The sequence below is a fragment of the Oncorhynchus tshawytscha genome, linkage group LG07 (assembly GCF_018296145.1).
Source record: "Oncorhynchus tshawytscha isolate Ot180627B linkage group LG07, Otsh_v2.0, whole genome shotgun sequence".
In the NCBI taxonomy this organism is placed as follows: domain Eukaryota; kingdom Metazoa; phylum Chordata; class Actinopteri; order Salmoniformes; family Salmonidae; genus Oncorhynchus; species Oncorhynchus tshawytscha.
In genome coordinates this window covers 42,123,003-42,144,586 of record NC_056435.1, presented here as the reverse complement: position 1 = coordinate 42,144,586, position 21,584 = coordinate 42,123,003, and the positions used below count along the sequence as shown (strand labels likewise).

Sequence of the window (21,584 nt, the reverse complement as noted above, 5' to 3'; positions counted from 1 at the left end):
ACGCTCCTCTCTTGCTCTCTCTCTCTCTCTCCTCAGCAGCAGGCTCATTCATGTAAGACAACCCGCAAGGAGTGAGAGAATGGTGCTGATGTGGAAAATTGGGATGTATGCACCTCTGGCTACAATTGTATTAGTTGGCTGCACTCCCTGTCTGATTTGAAACTCTACCCTTTTGAGAGAGACTAGTGTGTGTCTGTTTTTGTTCATTCTACAAAGTCCCATGCTCTGTTGGTCCAACAACACTGTATACACTTTGGTGAAAACTTTTTTTGGTGAAAACTTCTAAAGCTATTTCAGTCACTCTAACTAGGGCCAACTTACTGTTGTTTTTATTTAACAATGAACATGGTGTCCTCGACAACAGTCACAGGGAGGAAACGGAGTCACTGATGTTAGTCTGAAAATGTGGACTCCCCCCACCACCCCTCTCTCTAGGATCCAGCAGGAGGTGCCCAGCCAGGCGGTGTTGGAGCAGGAGATGGTGTGGATGAAGGAGCACTTGTCAAAGCTGGGCTCTCCTGTGGTGCTCTGTCACAATGACCTGCTCTGCAAGAACATCATCCACAACAGCAAAGAGGGTGAGTTGGTTACAGCAACGTTAGAACATCATCCACAACAGCAAAGAGGGTGAGTTGGTTACAGCAACGTTAGAACATCATCCACAACAGCAAAGAGGGTGAGTTGGTTACAGCAACGTTAGAACATCATCCACAACAGCAAAGAGGGTGAGTTGGTTACAGCAACGTTAGAACATCATCCACAACAGCAAAGAGGGTGAGTTGGTTACAGTAACGTTAGAACATCATCCACAACAGCAAAGAGGGTGAGTTGGTTACAGCAACTTTAGAACATCATCCAGTCAAGGTCAAGGACCTCTATCACTGTATTTTTATCATTTTTGACAGATTTTGACAGTGTTTTGTTTTTGAATAATACATTCTAAATTTGCAAATTGAGTAGTACATGGGGCTAGGGTGGCAATACATACATTCTAAGGGATTTACATGGATCTTTCTCCATTCTGACTGTTTTACAGTGCATTCGGAAAGTTTTCACACCCCTTGGCATTTTCCACATTTTGTTACGTTACAGCCTTATTCTAAAATTGCTTAAATCGTTTTTTCCTCATCAATCTACACACAATATCCCATAATGACAAAGCAAAAACAGGTTTTTAGACATTTTAGCTAATGTATCATTAAAAAATGACCTTATTAACATGAGTATTCAGACCCTTTGCTATGAGACTCTAAATTGAGCTTAGCTTCATCCTGTTTCCACTCATCATCCTTGAGATGTTTCTACAACTTGATTGGAGTCCACCTGTGGTAAATACAAAGCATGACCAATCAAATGAAAAGGCACACACCTGTCTATATAAGGTCCCACAGTTGATAGTGCATGTCAGAGCAAAAACCAAGCCATGAGGTCGAAGGAATTGTCCCTAGAGCCCCCGAGACAGGTTTATGTCGAGGCACCGATCTGGGGAAGGGTACCAATTTATTTTTGCAGCAGCAGCATTGAAGGTCGCCAAGAACACAGTGGCCTCCATCATTCTTAAATGGAAGAAGTTTGCAACCTCCAAGATTCTTCCTAGAGCTGGCTGCCCAGCCAAACTGAGCAATCGGGGGAGAAGGGCCTTGGTCAGGGAGGTGACCAAGAACCTGATTGTCACTTTGACAGAGCTCCAGAGTTCCTCTGTGGAGATGGTTGTCCTTCTTGAAGGTTCTCCCATCTCTGCAGCACTCCACCAATCAGGCCTTTTATGATGGTGGCCAGACCAAAGCCACTCTTCAGTAAAAGGCACATGACAGCCCGCTTGGAGTTTGCCAAAAGGCAAAGATTCTCTGGTCTGATTGAACTCTTTGACCTGAATACTAAGCGTCACGTCTGGAGAAAAACCCTACTCCCCTACTGGGAGGCTAGTCAGTATCAAGGGAAAGATTAACTGAGCAAAGTACAGAGAGATCTTTGATGAAAACCTGCTCCAGAGAGCTCAGGACCTCAGACTGGGGCAAAGGTTCACCTTCCAACAGGACAACGACCCTGAGCACACAGCCAAGACAACGCAGGAGTGGCTTTGGGACAAGTCTCTGAATGTCCTTGAGTGGCCCAGCCAGAGCCCAGACTTGAACCCGCTCAAACATCTCTGGAGAGACATGAAAATAGCTGTGCAGCAACACTCTCCATCCAACCTGATAGAGCTTGTGAGGTTCTGCAGAGAATGGGAGAAACTCCCCAAATACAGGTGTGCCAAGCTTGCAGCATCTTACCCAAGAAGAGTCGAGACTGTAGTTGCTACCACAGGTGCTTCAACATGTTTTTTTATTTATATTTATATATATATATGCAAACATTTCTAAAAACCTGTTTTTGCTTTGCAATTATAGGGTATTGTATATAGATTGATGGGGGGGGGGTCAATGTTAATACATTTTAGAACAAGGCTGTAATGTAACAACATTTGGAAAAAGTAAAGGGGTCTGAATACTTTCTGAATGCACTGTTCAATTAAACTTGAACCACATTTTTGGGGGCCATTTTCACCAATTTCTGCTTTTCCTGTGCTCATTTAAGATAATTTCCACACTGCCACATAGGACTGCACAATATTGGCTAAATATCTAGGCATTATTTTTAACCAAATGTTGCAGTTGTGATTGGACTTGCAATTTAGATAAAAACACTTGGGTGAACGGTTGGGATCATGAAAATAGAATGATTCTAATGATATAGTTAAATTATACTAGTGGGCACTTTGAATACAGTGTTTGACATGGCAATGAATGAAAATGCCAGGGAGGAGTTATTGTAACAGGGTAGGAAACAGTGTTTGTCAGTGTTTCCTAAGGGATCATATAATTTGGCTTCATTGAATTTCTCTTAGTTATTTCATGTAGCTAACACATTCATGCTTCATCTAATCCTCTTTGGTTTCGAAGATACTGTTGCAAAAACAACATGCTGATTTAGGCCTGCATCATCATTGGTATCAGATTGGCTACGTTTGCTCTGACTCAGTTCATTTTATTAGCTAGCTAACGAGCTATTAGCATTAGTGGCAATTTAGCCACAAATTCTTAAGAAAATACAAACTAGCAGTTAATAGTGTAATTATAGAACTCTAGTGGATTTATATTAACTCTTTAGAGCCCATAGCGGCCGTCAATGGCTTTTCTTTAAATTACTATAGCGGCCGCAAATGGCCTTGTTTTTCGAACAATACTATCTGTGTCAGCACGTTCATTTTGCGATATTATCAACCTGTTGTCGTATTTGTGTGGCTGTTGTCATCAACCAGAAACCGGGTATGCTGTCATTTGAATTTTTCAGTGTTTAAAAAAAAAAAAATGATGGTGCCGAAGTGGTCGACTTTTCACTGTGAAAAACGCTGTCTTTGTTGGTTAGTGGTACGGATTCGGACACATCCTTGCACTTTGAAAGCGTAAACAGCAGATATATGTTTGATGCTGTGAAACTTGGGGAATGGCTCTCAGATTAGAAAGTCCTGTCATGATAACTTGGTTGGTACAGGTTAAAACAGCAGCGGTGGAGCTCAAATAATGTGGACCAAAAGTATGTGGACACCTTCTCGTCAAACATTTAATTCCAAAATCATGGGCAATAATATGGAGTTGGTCCCCCCCTTTGCTGCTATAACGGCCTCCACTCTTCTGGGAAGGTTTTCCGCTAGATATTGGAACATTACTGCGGGACTTGCTTCCATTCAGCCACGAGCATTAGTGAGGTTGGGCACTGATGTTGAGCGATTAGGCCTGGCTCACAGTCGGCGTTCCAATTCATCCCAAATGTGTTCGATGTGGTTGAGGTCAGGGCTCTGTGCAGGCCAGTCATGTTCTTCCACATGGACCTCGCTTTGTGCAAGGGGACATTGTCATGCTGAAACAGGAAAGGGCCTTCCCCAAACTGTTGCCACAAAGTTGGAAGCACAGAATTGCCTAGAATGTCATTGTATGCTGTACCATTAAGATTTTCCTTCACCGGAACTAAGGGGACTAGCCCGAACCATTATTCTTCCTCCGCCAAACTTTACAGTTGGCACTGTGCATTGAGGCAGGTAGCCCGAACCATTATTCATTTTGAAATAGTCTCTAAATTGTTTACATTTGTACATTGACAACTATTCTTACTTGTGTAATAATCAAATAGCCTACTTTGTGTGGGTTTTGAAATCATTTCTGAATATTGTCCTCTGGTCACATGTCGGATGTTTTTTTATATTTAATATTTGTTTTGAATATTTAATGTAAATAATACGTGTAAGTATAATATATTATACTTAGGACATTTTGAGTATGTGAATGTCGTGTCATTAAAGTAGAGGTTGTGCTCTTTTAAACTAAGTTAACTTGTAATTGTAATTTGTTCTTTGTTTTAGAGCTACAGCTGTTTTTGAAATGTGTGAAAAAATTAGCTTTATCTTGGAAATTCACAGTATAGCAATATTCTAGAATTCTACTGGGGTCTAAAGGGGTAAGACCTAAAGTGGAAACAGCATCATTGTCATCAACATTGTAGCATGTGTTGCATTGACCATGCAGACTGAACACAAGTGTCTCGTGGTCGAGCAAAAACAAATGTGCGCCTTGAGTGACTGGGCGGGGCTAGGTCTGTGTGGAAATCAGCATGGAGGGAAAGAACTCAAGTAGTGGAGTAAATTTAAAAAAATTGACTTTACACACGGAGTATCACATTTAACAAACTATTCAAACATTCAAATACCATTACAGAAGGTAAAGTAAAAACTTAAACCGGTCCATGTATTGGTATTTATTAGGATCCCCATTAGCTGCTGAAACATCTCTTCCTGGGGTCCACGTGAAATAATATATAGTACAGAACATTATTAGTCAATGCACTGTATGTAGTTCAGCCCTTCAAAGTATTCAGACCCCTTGAGTTTTGTTACGTTACAGCCGTATTCTAAAATGTATTCAATTGTTTTTGTTCCTTGTCAATTTACACACAATACTCCATAATGACAAAGCAAAAAACAGGTTATTTTAGAAATTGTGGCAAATGTATTAAAAATAAAGAACTGAAATACATATTTACATAAGTATTCAGATGCTTTACTCAATACTCTGTTGAAGCACCTTTGGCAGGGATTACAGACTCAAGTCTTCTTGGGTGTGATGCTACAAGCTTGGCAAACCTGTATTTGGGGAGTTTCTCCCATTCTTCTCTGCAGATCCGCTCAAGCTCTGTCAGTTTGGATGGGGAGTGTCGCTGCACAGCTATTTTCAGGTCTCTACAGAGATGTTCAATCGGCTTCAAGTCTGGGCTCTGGCTGGGCCACTCAAGGACATTGAGACTTGTCCCGAAGCCACTCCTGCGTTGTCTTGGCTGTGTGCTTAGGTTTGTTGTTCTGTTGGAAAGTTAACTGCCGCCCCAATCTGAGGTCCTGAGCACTCTGGAGCAGGTTTTCATCAAGAATCTCTCCGTACTTTGCTCCGTTCATCATTCCCTCGGTCCTAACTAGTCTCCCAGTCCCTGCTGCTGAAAAATATCCCCACAGCATGATGCTGCCACTATGCTTCACCATAGGGATGGTGCCATGTTTCCTCCAGACTTGGCATTCCGGCCAAAGAGTTCAATCTTGGTTTCATCAGACCACAGAATCTTGTTTCTCATGGTCTGAGAGTCCTTTAGGTGCCCTTTGGCAAACTCCAAGCGGGCTGTTATGTGCCTTTTGCTGAGGAGTGGCTTCCGTTCTACCATAAAGGCCTGATTGGTGGAGTGCTGCAGAGATGGGAGAACCTTCCAGAAAAACAACCATCTCTGGAGCTCTGTCAAAGTGACCATCGGGTTCTTGGTCACCTCCCTGATGAAAGCCCTTCTTGAATTAACTACAGATGGATTCCAAGTTGTAGAAACATCTCAAGGATGATCAATGGAAACAGGATGCATCTGAGCTTAATTTTGAGTCTCGGAGCAAAGGGTCTGAATACTTAAATAAGGTATTTTAAAAAACAAATCATTTAATCCATTTTAGAATAAGGCGTAACAAACGTAACAAAGTGGAAAAAGGGAAGGGGTCTGTGTTAAAATGGGCAATTATTTTAGTCCTTTTCTGGGTTGCTTGTTTGTTTCTGAGAGGCTGATCTGAGGGAGACATGTCAGTGACATTAACATTTGAGTCAATGGTACTGGGTGAGCTGCCCACAGCGGGCTTCTTCCTAAGGCAGACCGTTTCAGTGCAAACTGTGGAATTCAATTCTATATGCATGTGATTATTGCAGATAATACCCTCGGCGCTAACAGTTAAAGGAACATAGATTAGGTTACTTACATTCACTGCACTTCTATTTCTCTGGGATATAATACGATTTCCATGTCCTCTGTTGCTTATTATGACAGGGTGGACTGGAACGCTACCAAACCCAGACAGTCAGTCTCTTGAGCAGTTCGCTATGTTGATGGAGATAATCCTGGAACCCCTGCGGTAAGGGTGAATCCCATTTTTTAAAGATTGTTGGTTGCTCCCACAGCAAGTCAAATTTGAGACATTCCTGTCTTTGCAGAGTTTCTTCAGGAACTTGTTTAGGGCAGCTAGGCAGCTGTAATGTTCCAAACCCCTTCTATAGCATGGCAGTGGGCTAGAGATTAATGTTCTCTTCCCTTTGCAAACAAGGATGTTCAAGAGAAAGTTGTAGTCCTCCTTCAATTCTTCAGATTGCCGAAAGCGAATGACATTAAATCCAACTTCGGTCCCTATAGTAGAGTAGCTGGCTAGAACTGTTTGCAGGAGGAAGTTGTCTTGGACACGGGCGCCTGGGTAACAATGGACCTTACTCTGCCCACAGGCCGAGAGCAGGACAAAATCTCACCATTGAGCTGCCCAAGATGGTGGTGGTCATGATGGAATACAATGGGGAAGGAAGAGGGGGAACCGGAATGGGCCTGCCTCTGGCAGGGGGGAGGAGGTTTGCTTCGACTATTGCCAGCCTGACTCAAAGCACATATACCAGTAGCAGCGGATGGTGTCGGGATCCTCGGGGAGGTGGAGGAGGGCCCAAGACCTTGCTTCCTTTGGTCAGTGACCGGCTGAGCTGTGGAGGAGGGTGCCCCTGAACGGCTGCTGGCGTACACCATCAATACCGCTGTATATAGTAAAATACAGTATACTGCCTAGCACAAGATAGAACATAGGGATGTAACAATTCACAATAGGCATTAGTCCCTGGTTCAAATGTTTAAGAGTGGCCCCAAAGCAACGCAAATGTAGCATGCATCGGTCAGGAAATCTATTCAAGCATTATGAATCGACCGTTTCACAAATGTTTTGTTCAAATTCCTTTATTTCTACCTTCTGAAAATACCACTCATCATTTGTGACAACTGCATCCTCTCCTTCACTTTAGAACTAAGCATGTAATTATGTTAGACAGTCATTTTGCAAACCAAACAAACCCAGGCAATATCAGTAGCCTAATCAAACTGCGCGCCAAGCGCTGATCCAGAGGGATGTCTACTCCTGATCTGGCACACCTGCAAGTCATCTTCATCATTCAAATGTTAGTCAAATGGGGGCCTACCGAGTAGTGCAGCGGTCTAAGGCACTGCAGTGCTTGAGGCGTCATTAAAGATCCGGGTTCGATACCGGGATGTGTCGCAGCCGGCCGCGACCGGGTGACCCTAGAGGCGACACACAATTGGCCCAGCGTTGTTAGGGTAGGGTAGGGTTTGGCCGGCCGGGATGTCCTTGTCCTATAACGCTCTAGCTACTCCTGACGCATGCACGCTCACACGGTTGCCAGTTGTGCAGTGTTTCCTCCGACACATTGGTGCTGCTGGTTTCTGGGTTAAGTGGGATAGCCCCCTTTTTTCAGTTTTTGCCTAAAATGACATACCAAAATCGAACTGCCTGTGGCAAGGATATGTATATTCTTGGTACCACTTGAGAGGAAACGTGAATTGAATGTAGGAGAATATAACACAATAGATCTGGTAGAAGAAAATTCAAAGAAAACCCTCTTTTTCCCTACCACCATCTTTGAAATGCAACAGAATGGTCCCAGTTCTAGCAATCACTCTGGTTGTAATTCCGATAGTGTCCACAAGATGGCAGCAGTGTGTGCGACGTTTCGGACGGATAACTTGAACTATGAGCGAACTACATGACATTTCGTGTGAAGTCACCCAGGTACATTTGGGAAAATCGTGAAGGAGACATTTGCATTCATATTACATTTTTCTGCAAGAATTTCGTCAAGTCTGTATACTTGGACTTTGATTTAGCTTTTCCAGTATTAGTAGCCATATTATAAGTTCAACATTTGCAAAACAACCAGTTTTCATAACTCTGAATATCCTTATCATTTTTGTCCAAAAGGAAAAGGCATGCTGTCGTACAAGGTTAATAGCTACATTTTACAACAGATACAGGGTTTCCGGATACTCCCGTAAAGCCCAGCTCATTGGCTATCTAGCTAGCTTTGTTGACCCCGATTGGTGCTTATTTGACAAAGTTAGAGTCGATCAAGTGAAGACCGCCCGCGTCATCGGCGGTGCCATGAAGGCGTCGCTCTCTGACCAAATTTGATGTCCTATAGGATATACTACACCCCTAATGATATAGTGAAGTCTGGTTATGTTCTAGGATCTCTGAGGAATACATACGAACATGATTTGACTGGTTGAAACAACATTTAGGGTTAGATTTTCACAGATTACTTTCTTTGCAAATTGAACGAGTAGAAATACACTGCTCAAAAAAATAAAGGGAACACTAAAATAACACATCCTAGATCTGAATGAATGAAATATTCTTATTAAATACTTTTTTCTTTACATAGTTGAATGTGCTGACAACAAAATCACACAAAAATAATCAATGGAAATCCAATTTATCAACCCATGGAAGTCTGGATTTGGAGTGACACTCAAAATTGATGGAAAACCACACTACAGGCTGATCCAACTTTGATGTAATGTCCTTAAAACAAGTCAAAATGAGGCTCAGTAGTGTGTGTGGCCTCCACGTGCCTGTATGACCTCCCTACAACGCCTGGGCATGCTCCTGATGAGGTGGCGGATGGTCTCCTGAGGGATCTCCTCCCAGACCTGGACTAAAGCATGGAGCGAGACATGATGTCCCCGATGTGCTCAATTGGATTCAGGTCTGGGGAACGGGTGGGCCAGTCCATAGCATCAATGCCTTCCTCTTGCAGGAACTGCTGACACACTCCAGCCACATGAGGTCTAGCATTGTCTTGCATTAGGGGGAACCCAGGGCCAACCGCACCAGCATATGGTCTCACAAGGGGTCTGAGGATCTCATCTCGGTACCTAATGGCAGTCGGGCTACCTCTGGCGAGCACATGGAGGGCTGTGCGGCCCCCCCAAAGAAATGCCACCCCACACCATGACTGACCCACCGCCAAACCGGTCATGCTGGAGGATGTTGCAGGCAGCAGAACGTTCTCCACGGCGTCTCCAGACTGTCACGTCTGTCACATGTGCTCAGTGTGAACCTGCTTTCATCTGTGAAGAGCACAGGGCGCCAGTGTCGAATTTGCCAATCTTGGTGTTCTCTGGCAAATGCCAAACGTCCTGCACGGTGTTGGGCTGTAAGCACAACCCCCACCTGTGGACGTCGGGCCCTCATGGAGTCTGTTTCTGACCTTTTGAGCAGACACTTCTCAGTTGCTTCTTTAAAATCAGCACAACAGTTTTCAGCTGTGCTAACAATTGCATAAGGGTTTTCTAATGATCAATTAGCCTTTTAAAATAAACTTCAATTAGCAAACACCACGTGCCATTGGAACGCAGGAGTGATGGTTGCTGATAATTGGCCTCCATACGCCTATGTAGATATTCCATAAAAAATCTGCCATTTCCAGCTACAATAGTCATTTACAACATTAACAATGTCTACACTGTATTTCTGATCAATTTCATGCTATTTTAATGAACAACAAAATGAGGACATGTTTTGTAAAATTACTTGCGCAATATTAGGCTTTATTAGTTGTGACAACCAATGTAATTTGCAAGGTAACATTTTATCAAATGCGCTGTTAAATGGTGTTTTACCAGAATAAAGTAGCATACTGCCGGAGAGACAACTCTCAAATGGCTTTAGGTAGGCAACATGCTGATTTGGGCTATTTTATTTTATTTTGATCAGGTTCACCATCTGCAGTAGTTTTGGTAGTTTAGCTTGAAACAATTGGTGTATATGGCAATTGTTTGATTAACAGGGTGAAACACTTTTGCTACCTGCAATGCATGGTCGAATTAGGAGAAGAAGCGGTCTAAACCAATTATGGGTGAAATCCAAAATTGTGCTTTAGATTCATTGGCTTGGTCATTTTTTAACACTTAATCTGCAAAAATAATTTAATTATCATTTCAAAGATTTTACTGAGTTACAGTTCATGAGAAAACCAGTCAATTAAAATAAATAAATTAGGCCCCAATCTATGGATTTCACATGAATGGGAATACAGCTGGTCTTGGTCACAGATACCTTTTTAAAAAAGGTAGGGGCGTGGATCAGAAAAACAGTCCGTATCTGGTGTGTTCACAACTCCTTCACATAGAGTTGATATGGTTGTTGTTTGTGGCCTGTGGAATGTTGTCCCACTCTTCTTCAATGGCTGTGCAATGTTGCTAAATATTGGTGGGAACTGGAACGCGCTGTCGTACACGTCAATCCAGAGCATCCCAAACATACTCAATGGGTGACATGTCTAGTGAGTATGCAGGCCATGGAAGAACTGGGACATTTTAAGCTTCCAGGAATTGTGTACAGAGCCTTGTGACATGGGGCCGTGCATTATCATGCTGAAACGTGATGGCGGCGGATGAATGTCACGACAGTGGGCCTCAGGATCTCGTCACATTTTAGTGGCCTGTTATTGTCCCCGGCATAAGGTTTACCTGTGTAATGATCATGCTGTTAAATCAGCTTCTTGATATGCCACATCTGTCAGGTGGATGGATTATCTTGGCAAAGGAGAAATGCTCACTAACAGGGATGTAAAACTTTGCACAAATTGTTTTGCAAAATAATATTTTTGTTTGTATGGAACATTTCTGGGATATTTTATTTCAGCTCATGAAACATGGGACCAACACTTTACATGTTGCAATTATATTTTTGTTCAGTATAATTAGTGGGTGATGGTGATTTCAGAATGTGGGGGATGGGGTGGTAGTTGGCCAGTTTCCCATATGGCGTAGCTCAGGTACCCACATACACCATAGACATACATCACATATACAGTACCAGTCAAAAGTTTGGACACACCTACTCATTCAAGGGTTTCATCGTAGCGCTTGATGGTTTTTTGCAACTGCTTTCAAAGTTCTTTTAATTTTCCACTTTGATTGACCTTTATGTCTTAAAGTAATGATGGAATGTTGTTTCTCTTTGCTTATTTGAGCTGTTCTTGCCATAATATGGACTTGGTCTTTTACCAAATAGGGCTATCTTCTGTATACCACCCCTACCTTGTCACAACACAACTGATTGGCTCAAACGCATTAAGGAACGAAATTCCACATATTAACTTTTAACAAGGCACACCTGTTAATTGAAATGCATTTCAGTTGACTATATCATGAAGCTAGTTGAGAGAATGCCAAGAGTGTGCAAAGCTGTCATCAAGGTAAAGGGTAGCTACTTTGTAGAATCTCAAATATAAAATATGTTGATTTAACACTTTTTTTGTTTTTGGTTACTACATGATTCCATATGTGTTTTTTCATAGTTTTGATGTCTTCACTATTAGTCTACAATGTAGAAATAGTAAAAAATAAAAACCCTTGAATGAGCAGGTGTGTCCAAACTTTTGACTAGTACTGTGTATACACACACACACAATTCAGCTCAGAGAGGCTCATTAGCAGAAGATTTTAATTTGGAATTGAATATTATTTATTTATGTAATAAATGTTTGCATCGTATTGCATCAAACGTATGGTATCGGAGCCCATGTATCTTACGTATTGAATCGTCTTCAAAAGGGAAGATGCACATTTCTAGTAGAACATTGTCATCCATAACCGCAAAGGGTCACATCTTGGAAAAAAAGCCAGTAACTTTCCAGTGTTGGACAACATATTAGTACAAATTTGTAACATTATCACATTTTCTTTCCATCCTCTTTTTTCTTCTCCAGGGCATGTCCGGTTCATAGACTATGAATACTCTAGTTACAACTATCAGGCCTTTGACATTGGGAACCACTTCAACGAGTTTGCAGGTAAGAAGAGATACATAGGCTGTATCTTAGTCATGACATGTACTGTACACCATATATTAATATGTGTGTGTTCAGGTATGAGTGAGCTGGACTATGGGCTGTATCCTAGCCGTGAGATGCAGCTGGAGTGGCTGCGTGTGTATCTGCACGCGTACAAGGCGTCCACTAAGAAAGGAGAGGAGGTCAGCGACAGAGAGCTCGAGACTCTCTACGTACAGGTCAACAAGTTTGCCCTGGTGAGGAACACACTGTCGCTCACACCACTGTGGTCACTGTTCGCTCTCTTTCAAACACACACACACACACACACGTGGGTTAGTACTGGGCTGATCAGTTTGGTCCCGTCTAACCACTGACCTCTCTCTTTAGGCGTCACACTTCTTCTGGGGCTTCTGGGCACTCATCCAGGCCAAGTACTCCTCTATAAATTTTGACTTCCTGGGGTAAGTGCATGTGTGTTATGGTCCCTTCTTAAAATCTGTTGGTTGGCCTGTCTGCCTGTGTTGCATGTGAGTGAAAGGGCTCTTTTACTGTGAAAGACATACCAAAACTCAGTCAGTCTGTTGTAGAGCAATCTCCACTACACACTGTTTCCACACAGTGAGAGATGGAAAGGGGAGTAAGCGCCTGTGGAAATAGTGAGAAAGGAGCAGTTGATTAGAGTGAACTGTCTTGTCCCTGCTTCCCCAAGGGACCTGCAGAGGTGTAACTGACCCACAGGCTGGTGGTTTGAGTGTCTGCAACCCAATCAGTCCTGCAGTGACGACAGAACTGTCCCCCCGGTCACTCTTTGCCCCTGCCTGTATGAGTGACATATTGCTCAGACAGTTTAGCAGCTAGTCAATGGGATCTGTCTGGGCTATTGTTAAGGCTGCTATTGGATAGTTTGTGCACTCATTTAGTCAGAATGGGTGTTTAACTCTCTCTTCTGGTCTCTTTCAACATGTTCTTCCTTCCCTCACACTCTTTCTCCTTCCATCTTTTCACTCTCTCTTCTTCAGCTATGCTGTGCTGCGTTTCAACCAATACTTCAAGACCAAGCCTGCAGCGATGGCCCTACAGATCCCAGAATGAGAGGGGAATACAAGAGAAGAGAGGTTCACCGGCACTGACCAGGGGAGCAGGAGAGGACTGGGATGGGTGACAAGGGTTTGGGTTCATGTTTAGGGCTGAGTATGTGGTTAAGGCAGCGGTGTCAAACTCATTCCATTGAGAGCCTAGTGTATGCTGGTTTTTCCTTTCAATAAAGCCCTAGACAACCGGGTGTGGGAAGTTCTTTACTACTTAGTGACCTTTATTCATCAATCAAGTACAACGGAACAGCGAAAACCTATAGACACTTGGCCCTGGAATGAGTTTGACACTTGTGGGTAATAACATTAAGGGGACCGTGTGGATGGACCCCAACATAAAACACTATTTTATTCCTATTCAACTCAGTCCACCTGTCTCAGCACTTAAGATCCCAATCCGCCACGGTTGGTGTGTTTTCATTTTTTATATTTGATTTATTCTGTGAAGAATTGATTGATCCAGTGAGATTCATTCCCCAGACAGATAGGTAGCTGGAACACTAGTTTTTGGTGCCGACATGGAGGACAGTGTGCAGACACAGTTATGTATATGTGGGTTTCTGGGTTTACTCTTTGGCTGTCGCTGCTCAAAGCGTGTGCTGTGGGACAGAGGAGGCAGTCATCGTCAAGCCCTTAGCTTTGGCACTGATCTAATAGGATTTATTTTTTGATTTAGTAATGGAGAGACTTTGAAATTAGTGTATATGTTATACATCAAACTTTACAAAAGCGAAACAACAAAAAAACTTGAAAAAAGGGCCCACAAACTGAGTGAACAGTAACTTGAAGTCCATTCTCTCACATCAACACAAAGTGGCTCGGGATTGATTTAGTACTGGCAAGTAGTTGATTTTCAGTAAATGGACCATAAATGTGATGGGAAGAGAGGGGCTAGACAGGACAGTGATATGGTAGTTTAATAATGTCTGACGACCGAGCATCTCCAGTGGCCAGGAGCAGCTTTGCGTCATTGATGCTAAACTTTAAACCAGTTCTCCCTCTTAGCCTCTTTTCCACCACTTTAGCTTTATGGTTATGGTGACTCGCTCTGTTAGACTTTCCACCCCTCACAGACCATTTGGAAAATCCCAACCTCAATCACCCTTGTCACACCCCTTCCCCCTACCCCCTCTTCCTCCCCTTTCTCTCTCCTTCTGCCCTATATCGCTTCCTCCTCTCCCCTCTCTCTTGATTGGCTGGGAAGGGACTTTTGCCTGATGTGCACATACTTACTATAACATCCCAACCTCTCCCCACCCTCTATCAAGTTACAACTTCCCTAAAAAGGAGCCAAAACCTTATATAATGAGGTTACTTAAACCTCATTACTGAAACTGTGTGTTAGGTCAGGGCAAATCAAGGCTTCAAAGGGTCTGGGACCAGTAATCCTGGGCTGGTGTTTTTGTTCTGAAGCTTGTCTATGAGGATGTGAGTGAGGTGACCAAGGACAAGACAGCAGGAAGTCCACACTGAGCCAGCAGTCACTTCTCTAGCTGGCATCACGGCACACAGGTCTTTGGAGGGTCGCTGGACCAAATAACTCAAACACCCTTCCTTACCCCAGGCAACAAGCCCCTCCAGACTAGTTCTGACCTCTCTATCCAGGCATTCAGCCCTAGTTCAGTTTTCTCTATCTGAATTTTTTGCAATTCAGTGCTTTTAAGGGTCACCTTATGTTGGCTCTTTCCTCTCCAGCAAGCCCTCAGATCAGAGGGTCAACATAAAAAATGGAGAGCCATGTTAAAGTATGGAGATACGGGTAACTGACAAAATAATGGAAATGCTTGTGTAAATGCAGCATATATTGAAAGCATGTGCTTCCACACAGGTGTGGCTCCTGAGTTAATTAAGCAATTAACATTCCATTATGCTTAGGTTAATGCATAAAAAATGGTGGGTAAAGACATTTTGGCCACATGACTATGCCCCCATAGGATGACAATTCCCCCATCCACAGGTCACAAGTGGTCACTGAATGAGCATGAAAACAATGTAAACCATATGCCATGGCTGTCTGTCACCAGATCTCAACCCAATTGAACACTTATGGGAGATTCTGGAACGGCGCCATCAACAAAACACCATCTCATGGAATTTCTAGAGTTCCAGACACTTGTAGAATCTATGCTAAGGTGCATTGAAGCTGTTCTGGCTCGTGGTGGCCCAACGCCGTATTTAAGACACTTTATGTTGGTGTTTCCTTTATTTTGGCAGTTACCTGTATATCGTCCAGCCTGTCCTGTGATTCTTCCAAATTACCACTAGGGGGAGAAAGGGAGTGCTGACCCCTGCCTTGCCCTCCCCTGGTTTTCTCCTGTTACTGACGGGGTTAATAATTCACCAGTCTGACAGAGGGGACATCAATCATTCAGCAGACCGTGACACTGTGGCTTACCAGCCTGAGCAGGCCAGGCCCATAACTCTGGCCTGGAGTCAAGAAGGCCCTCTCACCTGTCAGTCACTAACATGAGTTAATAATTTATTAGTAGTATTTTTTTTAAACACAATATTGAAGAGAAGGACTCCCTGCAATTCCTGCCTGTTTGTTATGAGGAGTCACTAGCCTCACGTGCCAGGCCTTTTTGTTCCCCTAGTAAACGCCAAAGTATGTTGTCTGGCAACGTGGTGAGACTGATGAGTCCCTGAGCAGCCTCTTGGTTGGGACACTCGGAAGAGCTCGCCTTTTTGTCCCTCGTCACCAGCCGTACAGGTTGGGAGGGTAGATGGAGTAAAGCCATTGTCGCCAACTCCGGTCCTAGATAGCAACCGTACAGATACTAACACACATGGTTCCACTAATCAACTAATCGGTGTGTTAATGCTGTGCTGGAACAAAAGCCTGCAACTCTCCAGGACCAGGGTTTTTGATCACTGGAGTAGTGTTAATCAGAGCATCCACAACACATAGAAATGCAACAAATGGAATGGAAATGACTCTTACGTAGGATTGGGTCCACTCTATATGGTACATTTCAATCTGCAACATTCCAAACCGTTTACCCCTCTGAGTCAGTGTTTGAGGGTTTTTATGAGAGATGAGTTGGTTGTGAGAAGAACCTTTTTATTGTAGTGTTTCCTAAATGGATGATCGAGGCCAATCCCTCTTGTATGAAGGTTGTAAGACCATTATGGACAGAGACATTACTTTGACAGGCTTTATGTGAGTCACAACTCCCCATCTGCTCTACGTGATATTAGCCAGTAGACCTTGGGTTGAACCGAGAGCTGACAAGTGCTGATTGAAGAGCGCAATGAATTCTTGTTAATCGTAAATGTATATATGTGAATGTGTTTCCTTTGAATGAACCGTAACATTTCAATTGAAACTAAAACTGTATTCTCTTGTTAGGGTGCATCTCTGTGTTGCTTTCATCCTGTGTTTGGTGATTTTTAAGGAGAGATGAGTAGGGGAAGCCACTTTTAGATACCATAAGAGTATGAGGAAGATCTATGCACCAAAGCACTCACTACGGTCTGTGGTTCCTATTCAGAAGTCACTAGATGGCCAAACAAGTTCACTGATCAAGAACGTTTTTGTTTTTTGTTGAAGGGTAAATGTTGCAACAGGTATGAATAAATTGGGATTAATGGTTAAAATCTCATTTGTGATTAGAAAGCGACAACCTACTTCTATCTTTAATAACATGGCCTGATGGTGGTGTTATAAATGAGTGCTTTCTGAATGCTCAATCAACCAAGAATGATCCTGGGTTTCATGGAAATGCACCCACTTATTGAAGGTTAAGGCTGCTTTTCTATTCTCAAACCTGCCCCACATTCTGCCTATGCCCATGTTAACTCCCCCAGGCACATTTTAAAGCTTTGGATAAGTGTAAATGGTGTGCACCATTTTTTTGATAGTAAGATGGTGGAAACGCCCTCTTGCCTGACACTCCAATCCTCTCAGATCTTTGAGGGCACATGGACGGGAGCGAGTTGAAGAATCAGACCCTACTGTAGGAGTAGCTATATAGTAGTACCATACACTACATCATATGCCTTCCCTGGAAGAGCATTGATTTCCATTAGTATTACTGAGGGTGTCCAAGAAGACGTTGCACACTTGCATTGTGATTCATTAAAGTTAGGTAAGATCCGGAACTGGTGTGCGTGCACTAATGTGGGACCTGATTTTGTTATTCCAGCATAGGATATGTGCTGGCTATGGAAGGCTTATATCCTGATGGTGGTGTTTTTAGACTAGAAATGTTTAAAGGAGGTATTTATTGGGTGAACCGGTCATTGCATTTCTTTCATAAAAAAAAAGAAAATACAGTACATACCAAAATGGTTAGCGTCAAACCTTGCAGTTCATTTGAAATTAACTTGTGTGAATGTACTATACTGGCTTAACTTGAAAACCCACTGTACAGAACTTGATTTACTTTCTAACTGTTCATTAGAATCTGTAAAAGAGGCCCCAACATTTGAAGATGTATGTAATGTTTGTGCTGGCGTGTGTGGAGTCAGACACTCCTGAAGAGGATGCTGTAGCATTAAAGGCCAGTGGAGAGGAGACAGGTTGTAAATACTGTGAATCTGTCTACAGTGATGCTCCACACTTCTGGCAGAGTCATTTAAGTAAATATTTCCATTAAAAAAAAACTTGTATCGATGGCAGTTATTCCGTTTCTATACCTAAGAATTTGCTAATAGTATTTTTGAACAATAGCCACCCTGTTCCACTGTTGGAGATGCTTATTACCCCCCACCAAGGTTAAAGCATCACCACTCTGTCAGCTGACCTGGCCCTGAGATGGGGAAGACCCAGGGGGGCTCCACTACGGAGGATATCCTCTACTAAAAACACATTCCAATACACAAGACTGCAGCATCCTTACACACTACTGACACGTTCCAACATCCTCTAGTAAAGTGGCCTCTCGCTGCCCTCAAGACTACAGAGAAAGTGTCCTTTATTTCTCATTTTTATACAGTTGGTTAGTAATTTGTCATAATTGATTATAGCATAAATAGAGGTTGTTTTACTATAGGCCTGGCTGATGAGACTATAAAAAGCCACCGTTTGAAATCCAAAATGGATGAAGACATACCATAAGGACTGGGGTGGAAAGTGACCTTTGGGAGTCAGTATGGACTCCAGTGGGAAACTGCACACATGATTTCATCTTAGCAAGCAAAGGTGTACACACACACAGAAAAATAACTTGGGCACAAATAACAAGCTATTTATTATTTTCTAAAAACAAACCACAACTTGGAAAATGTACACCTTTAGATTACACAGGCTCTTATAAACAAAATAAAGTCTATATTTACATCAGCAGGTGTGACAACGTTTTTCTGTAATTATATAAAAATGTTCATCTGATATGTACACAGTCCCAGCCTCTTCTAACAGTGCCATCCCCTTGGTTCTGGGTAGAAGTTGTCAGTAGCCACAGACCTGGGATCAATCTACCCCACCCACATCATAGCCTTAACATTTATTGGTGCAAATGTAAAACTGACCATAGATCAGTGTCCAGGTGCAACTTCATACTATAGTACTCCCCAATCAACGCACAAAGGTTTTACTGCAGTGTGACAGCAACTAACCACAAGCCTGTCTCCGTTAACATGGAGATTACATCAGAAATCTGACCCCTCTCTTCTGTCCAGTACATTGTGATGAAGGCTGCATCCCAATAGTGTAAAGTGGCTTCCTATTTTGGTTTCTCCATCTGCACTGATCTGATTAAGGAAAGGAGAGGAAGAGACGTAGGACCTTGAGATGGATCCTTGTTTGTGAAGCCAAATGGCCCTACAGTGACTTCTGACTGCAGTACATGGACAGAGAAACAGCTGTGGTCAAGACAAGAGGCCAGAATGTCAGGGTACACAGACAAGGTGTTCAGGCCAACCTTTGAGTTCAATACTCCAACACATACGGAGATACATACATGTAAAAAAAACATTCTGCGATGAGTACATTGTAAACCCAGGTCCAAAATAAATTGATTGAAAGATGCACTTACAGTTGTACACAACTAGATAATAGAGAAGGATTAGATTAATCTACAATAAGGGCTTGGAAGGGGATTCCTTAAACATTTCTCCTCATTACACTAGATGTAACTGCTGATAGACTATCGCAAGTGCAATAACTGAAACATTGGGTGCATCTCGATAATCTAAAGTGAATTCCTCACCTCCCCTACTCCACTTGCACCAATGTGAAAAACTAGCAGGAGGAATCTCCCCTATTGCTTTTACTTATCCTGTTTTGTTGTTAGTGCATATGAAGAGGAGGATTTGAGATGAAGGCCACTTGACTATTTAGGTGAAGTCTTTGGCTCTGTTTTGGAAAGGAGATGAGTGTTGAGTGGAAGTCCATTGGCTAATGGGGATTATATAACCTCTAATCACCATAGACCAGGTCATCTGTGTAATAATTGAAAATGAAATAAAATATGGGTATTTCATGGTGCTGTGCTGATCCCAAACAGCAGAGGGCAGCACTCATTCAGACCTCTCCCTAACTACTGATACCCGGTCAGATATTTTTAATACCCGGCCTTAATGTTTCAGGTTTATAAGGATCCAGTCATCGGATATTGATCTGTGCTTAAAGGAAACATCTACGTCAATGCTTGTAAGGGACAATAATGGACTGCCAGTCTAAACCAGTCGATCTCAACTCATTCTGCTACACATTGTGAATGTGCCCTTTATCACTAGCTACACTCCTACCCTGTTGATTAGGTACGTAGCAGCAACATGAACAGCCCAATATATCATATGACCCATGATCTTTTAGATTCAGCTGCCAGATTCATGTGTAAAGGACATACCTTTAATGTTGTAACAAACAACTCTCAGTAAACGTAACCTGTCGAGCCAGTCAGAAGGATGGGCTCCTCCTCGAGTCCGGTTCCTCTCAAGAAGATGCCCCTGCTAGCGCTATTTGGGATTTCATTGTTTAATTGTGAACTATGGGGGAGAATGGGAAATGTTTGACATGTAGAGCTGAATAACAGATACTGGTGGGCCTACAGCAGATTACCAACAACTAACATCTGGGATGACAACATCTGTTTGTAGGAAAAATAAACATACACAGATAGGGTTGATGTGTGTCTCTGTGTGTTTGATCAATGTCCAATTGTATTATTTTATAAGGGTGGGGCATTTACTACGGTCTATTTCCCCATCTCTTGACTCTCACTGATCTAAAAGTGAGAACTATTAGTTTAGACCCTAGTCTTCTGTGACCAGATCAGTGATTAGATAAAGAATGGGATTCATCTTAGAGTGTTGGGACAGACACAGGCTCTGCTGACATGGTCATATGACACACTTGATATGGTCCAAGATCCCCTTCTACAGACACACCCTTTTTTATTCACTTCTCTACACACACACCTTTTCCCTTTCTTCTCTCTGTCAGTCAGTGAGGAGCACTAGCTCTCCCTCACTTCTCTCTCCGCCGTCGCTCTCCTCCCCCTCACTGTACGGCGGTCTCTCCCTCTCTCTGGGGAGAGGAGTGGGCATGGCCTGTCCCTCAGGTCTGCGACTAGGCGGAGCCTCCAGCCCTCGCGGCAGGTAGTGCTCCAATAGCGTGGGGTGGAATGGCACTGTTGCCATGGAGACCGTCCCACCACCGCCTGGGTATTGGCCCTCGCCGGGGGTGTAGTGCAGCTGCTGTGGCTCTGATTGGCTGAAAAACAGGAAGAGATGGGACACTGGTGCTGTAACGTACGCCAAATCCCAAATCCTTGTCAAAATCGGCGTTTGCCCTGAGACATGGCTGTATGTAGGAGTCTACCACCATGTCTCAGGACCCAGACCATACCCAGAGAAGAGGACTTAACAAACCACTAAAAGCTACTGCTACTCAAGTGCAGTTTTACAATCTGAGAACAATACAGCAGAGTTTTAATCATTATGAGAGACTAACATAACCAGCTGTAGCCCTGCACTTCTATTTAACCACAGTGGGTTTGTTTGTGTTCTTACAGAAAAAGCATGTGGGAAGGGAACAGTTTATATTGTTTCATTTCACTAAGAGCTCTCTGCATAATAGCAGGTTCTCTTCACTGCTAGGGCCACACTAACAGAACATCATCTGTGTGTGAGCGTTACCTGTGTGGGTATGCCCCTCTCTGCTCCTGTCTCCGGTTCTTCATCATGGCTTTGTACTCGCCCACCCGGAGTCTCCGCCCCTCCACGATGCAGGTGCGTTTGGGGCGGGGCTTGTACTTGTAGTCGGGGTAACGCTCCAGGTGCTGTCGGCTCAGCCTGGCCTGCTCCTCATAGTAGGGCTGCTTCTCCT

The 21,584-nt window shown here is 43.2% G+C and overlaps 2 protein-coding genes across 2 annotated transcripts in view; one reads left to right on the top strand and one right to left on the bottom strand.

Moving 5' to 3' along the window:
- Positions 1 to 15,330, top strand: part of LOC112254530 (ethanolamine kinase 1) — a 37,929-nt gene extending 22,599 nt beyond the window's left edge. The window contains exons 5-9 of the mRNA XM_024427203.2: positions 436 to 578; positions 12,153 to 12,236; positions 12,312 to 12,472; positions 12,606 to 12,679; positions 13,238 to 15,330. Of these exons, the coding sequence (XP_024282971.1) occupies positions 436 to 578; positions 12,153 to 12,236; positions 12,312 to 12,472; positions 12,606 to 12,679; positions 13,238 to 13,310 (535 nt within the window). The 3' untranslated portion in view covers positions 13,311 to 15,330. The remainder of the gene's footprint in view (positions 1 to 435; positions 579 to 12,152; positions 12,237 to 12,311; positions 12,473 to 12,605; positions 12,680 to 13,237) is intronic.
- A 3,152-nt stretch (positions 15,331 to 18,482) lies between these two features.
- LOC112254529 (transcription factor SOX-13) overlaps positions 18,483 to 21,584 on the bottom strand; it is a 72,536-nt gene continuing 69,434 nt past the window's right edge. The window contains exons 15-16 of the mRNA XM_042324433.1: positions 21,395 to 21,584; positions 18,483 to 20,969 (exon numbers count right to left, since the gene is read on the bottom strand). The exon at positions 21,395 to 21,584 is cut by the window's right edge and continues 27 nt beyond it. Of these exons, the coding sequence (XP_042180367.1) occupies positions 20,696 to 20,969; positions 21,395 to 21,584 (464 nt within the window). The 3' untranslated portion in view covers positions 18,483 to 20,695. The remainder of the gene's footprint in view (positions 20,970 to 21,394) is intronic.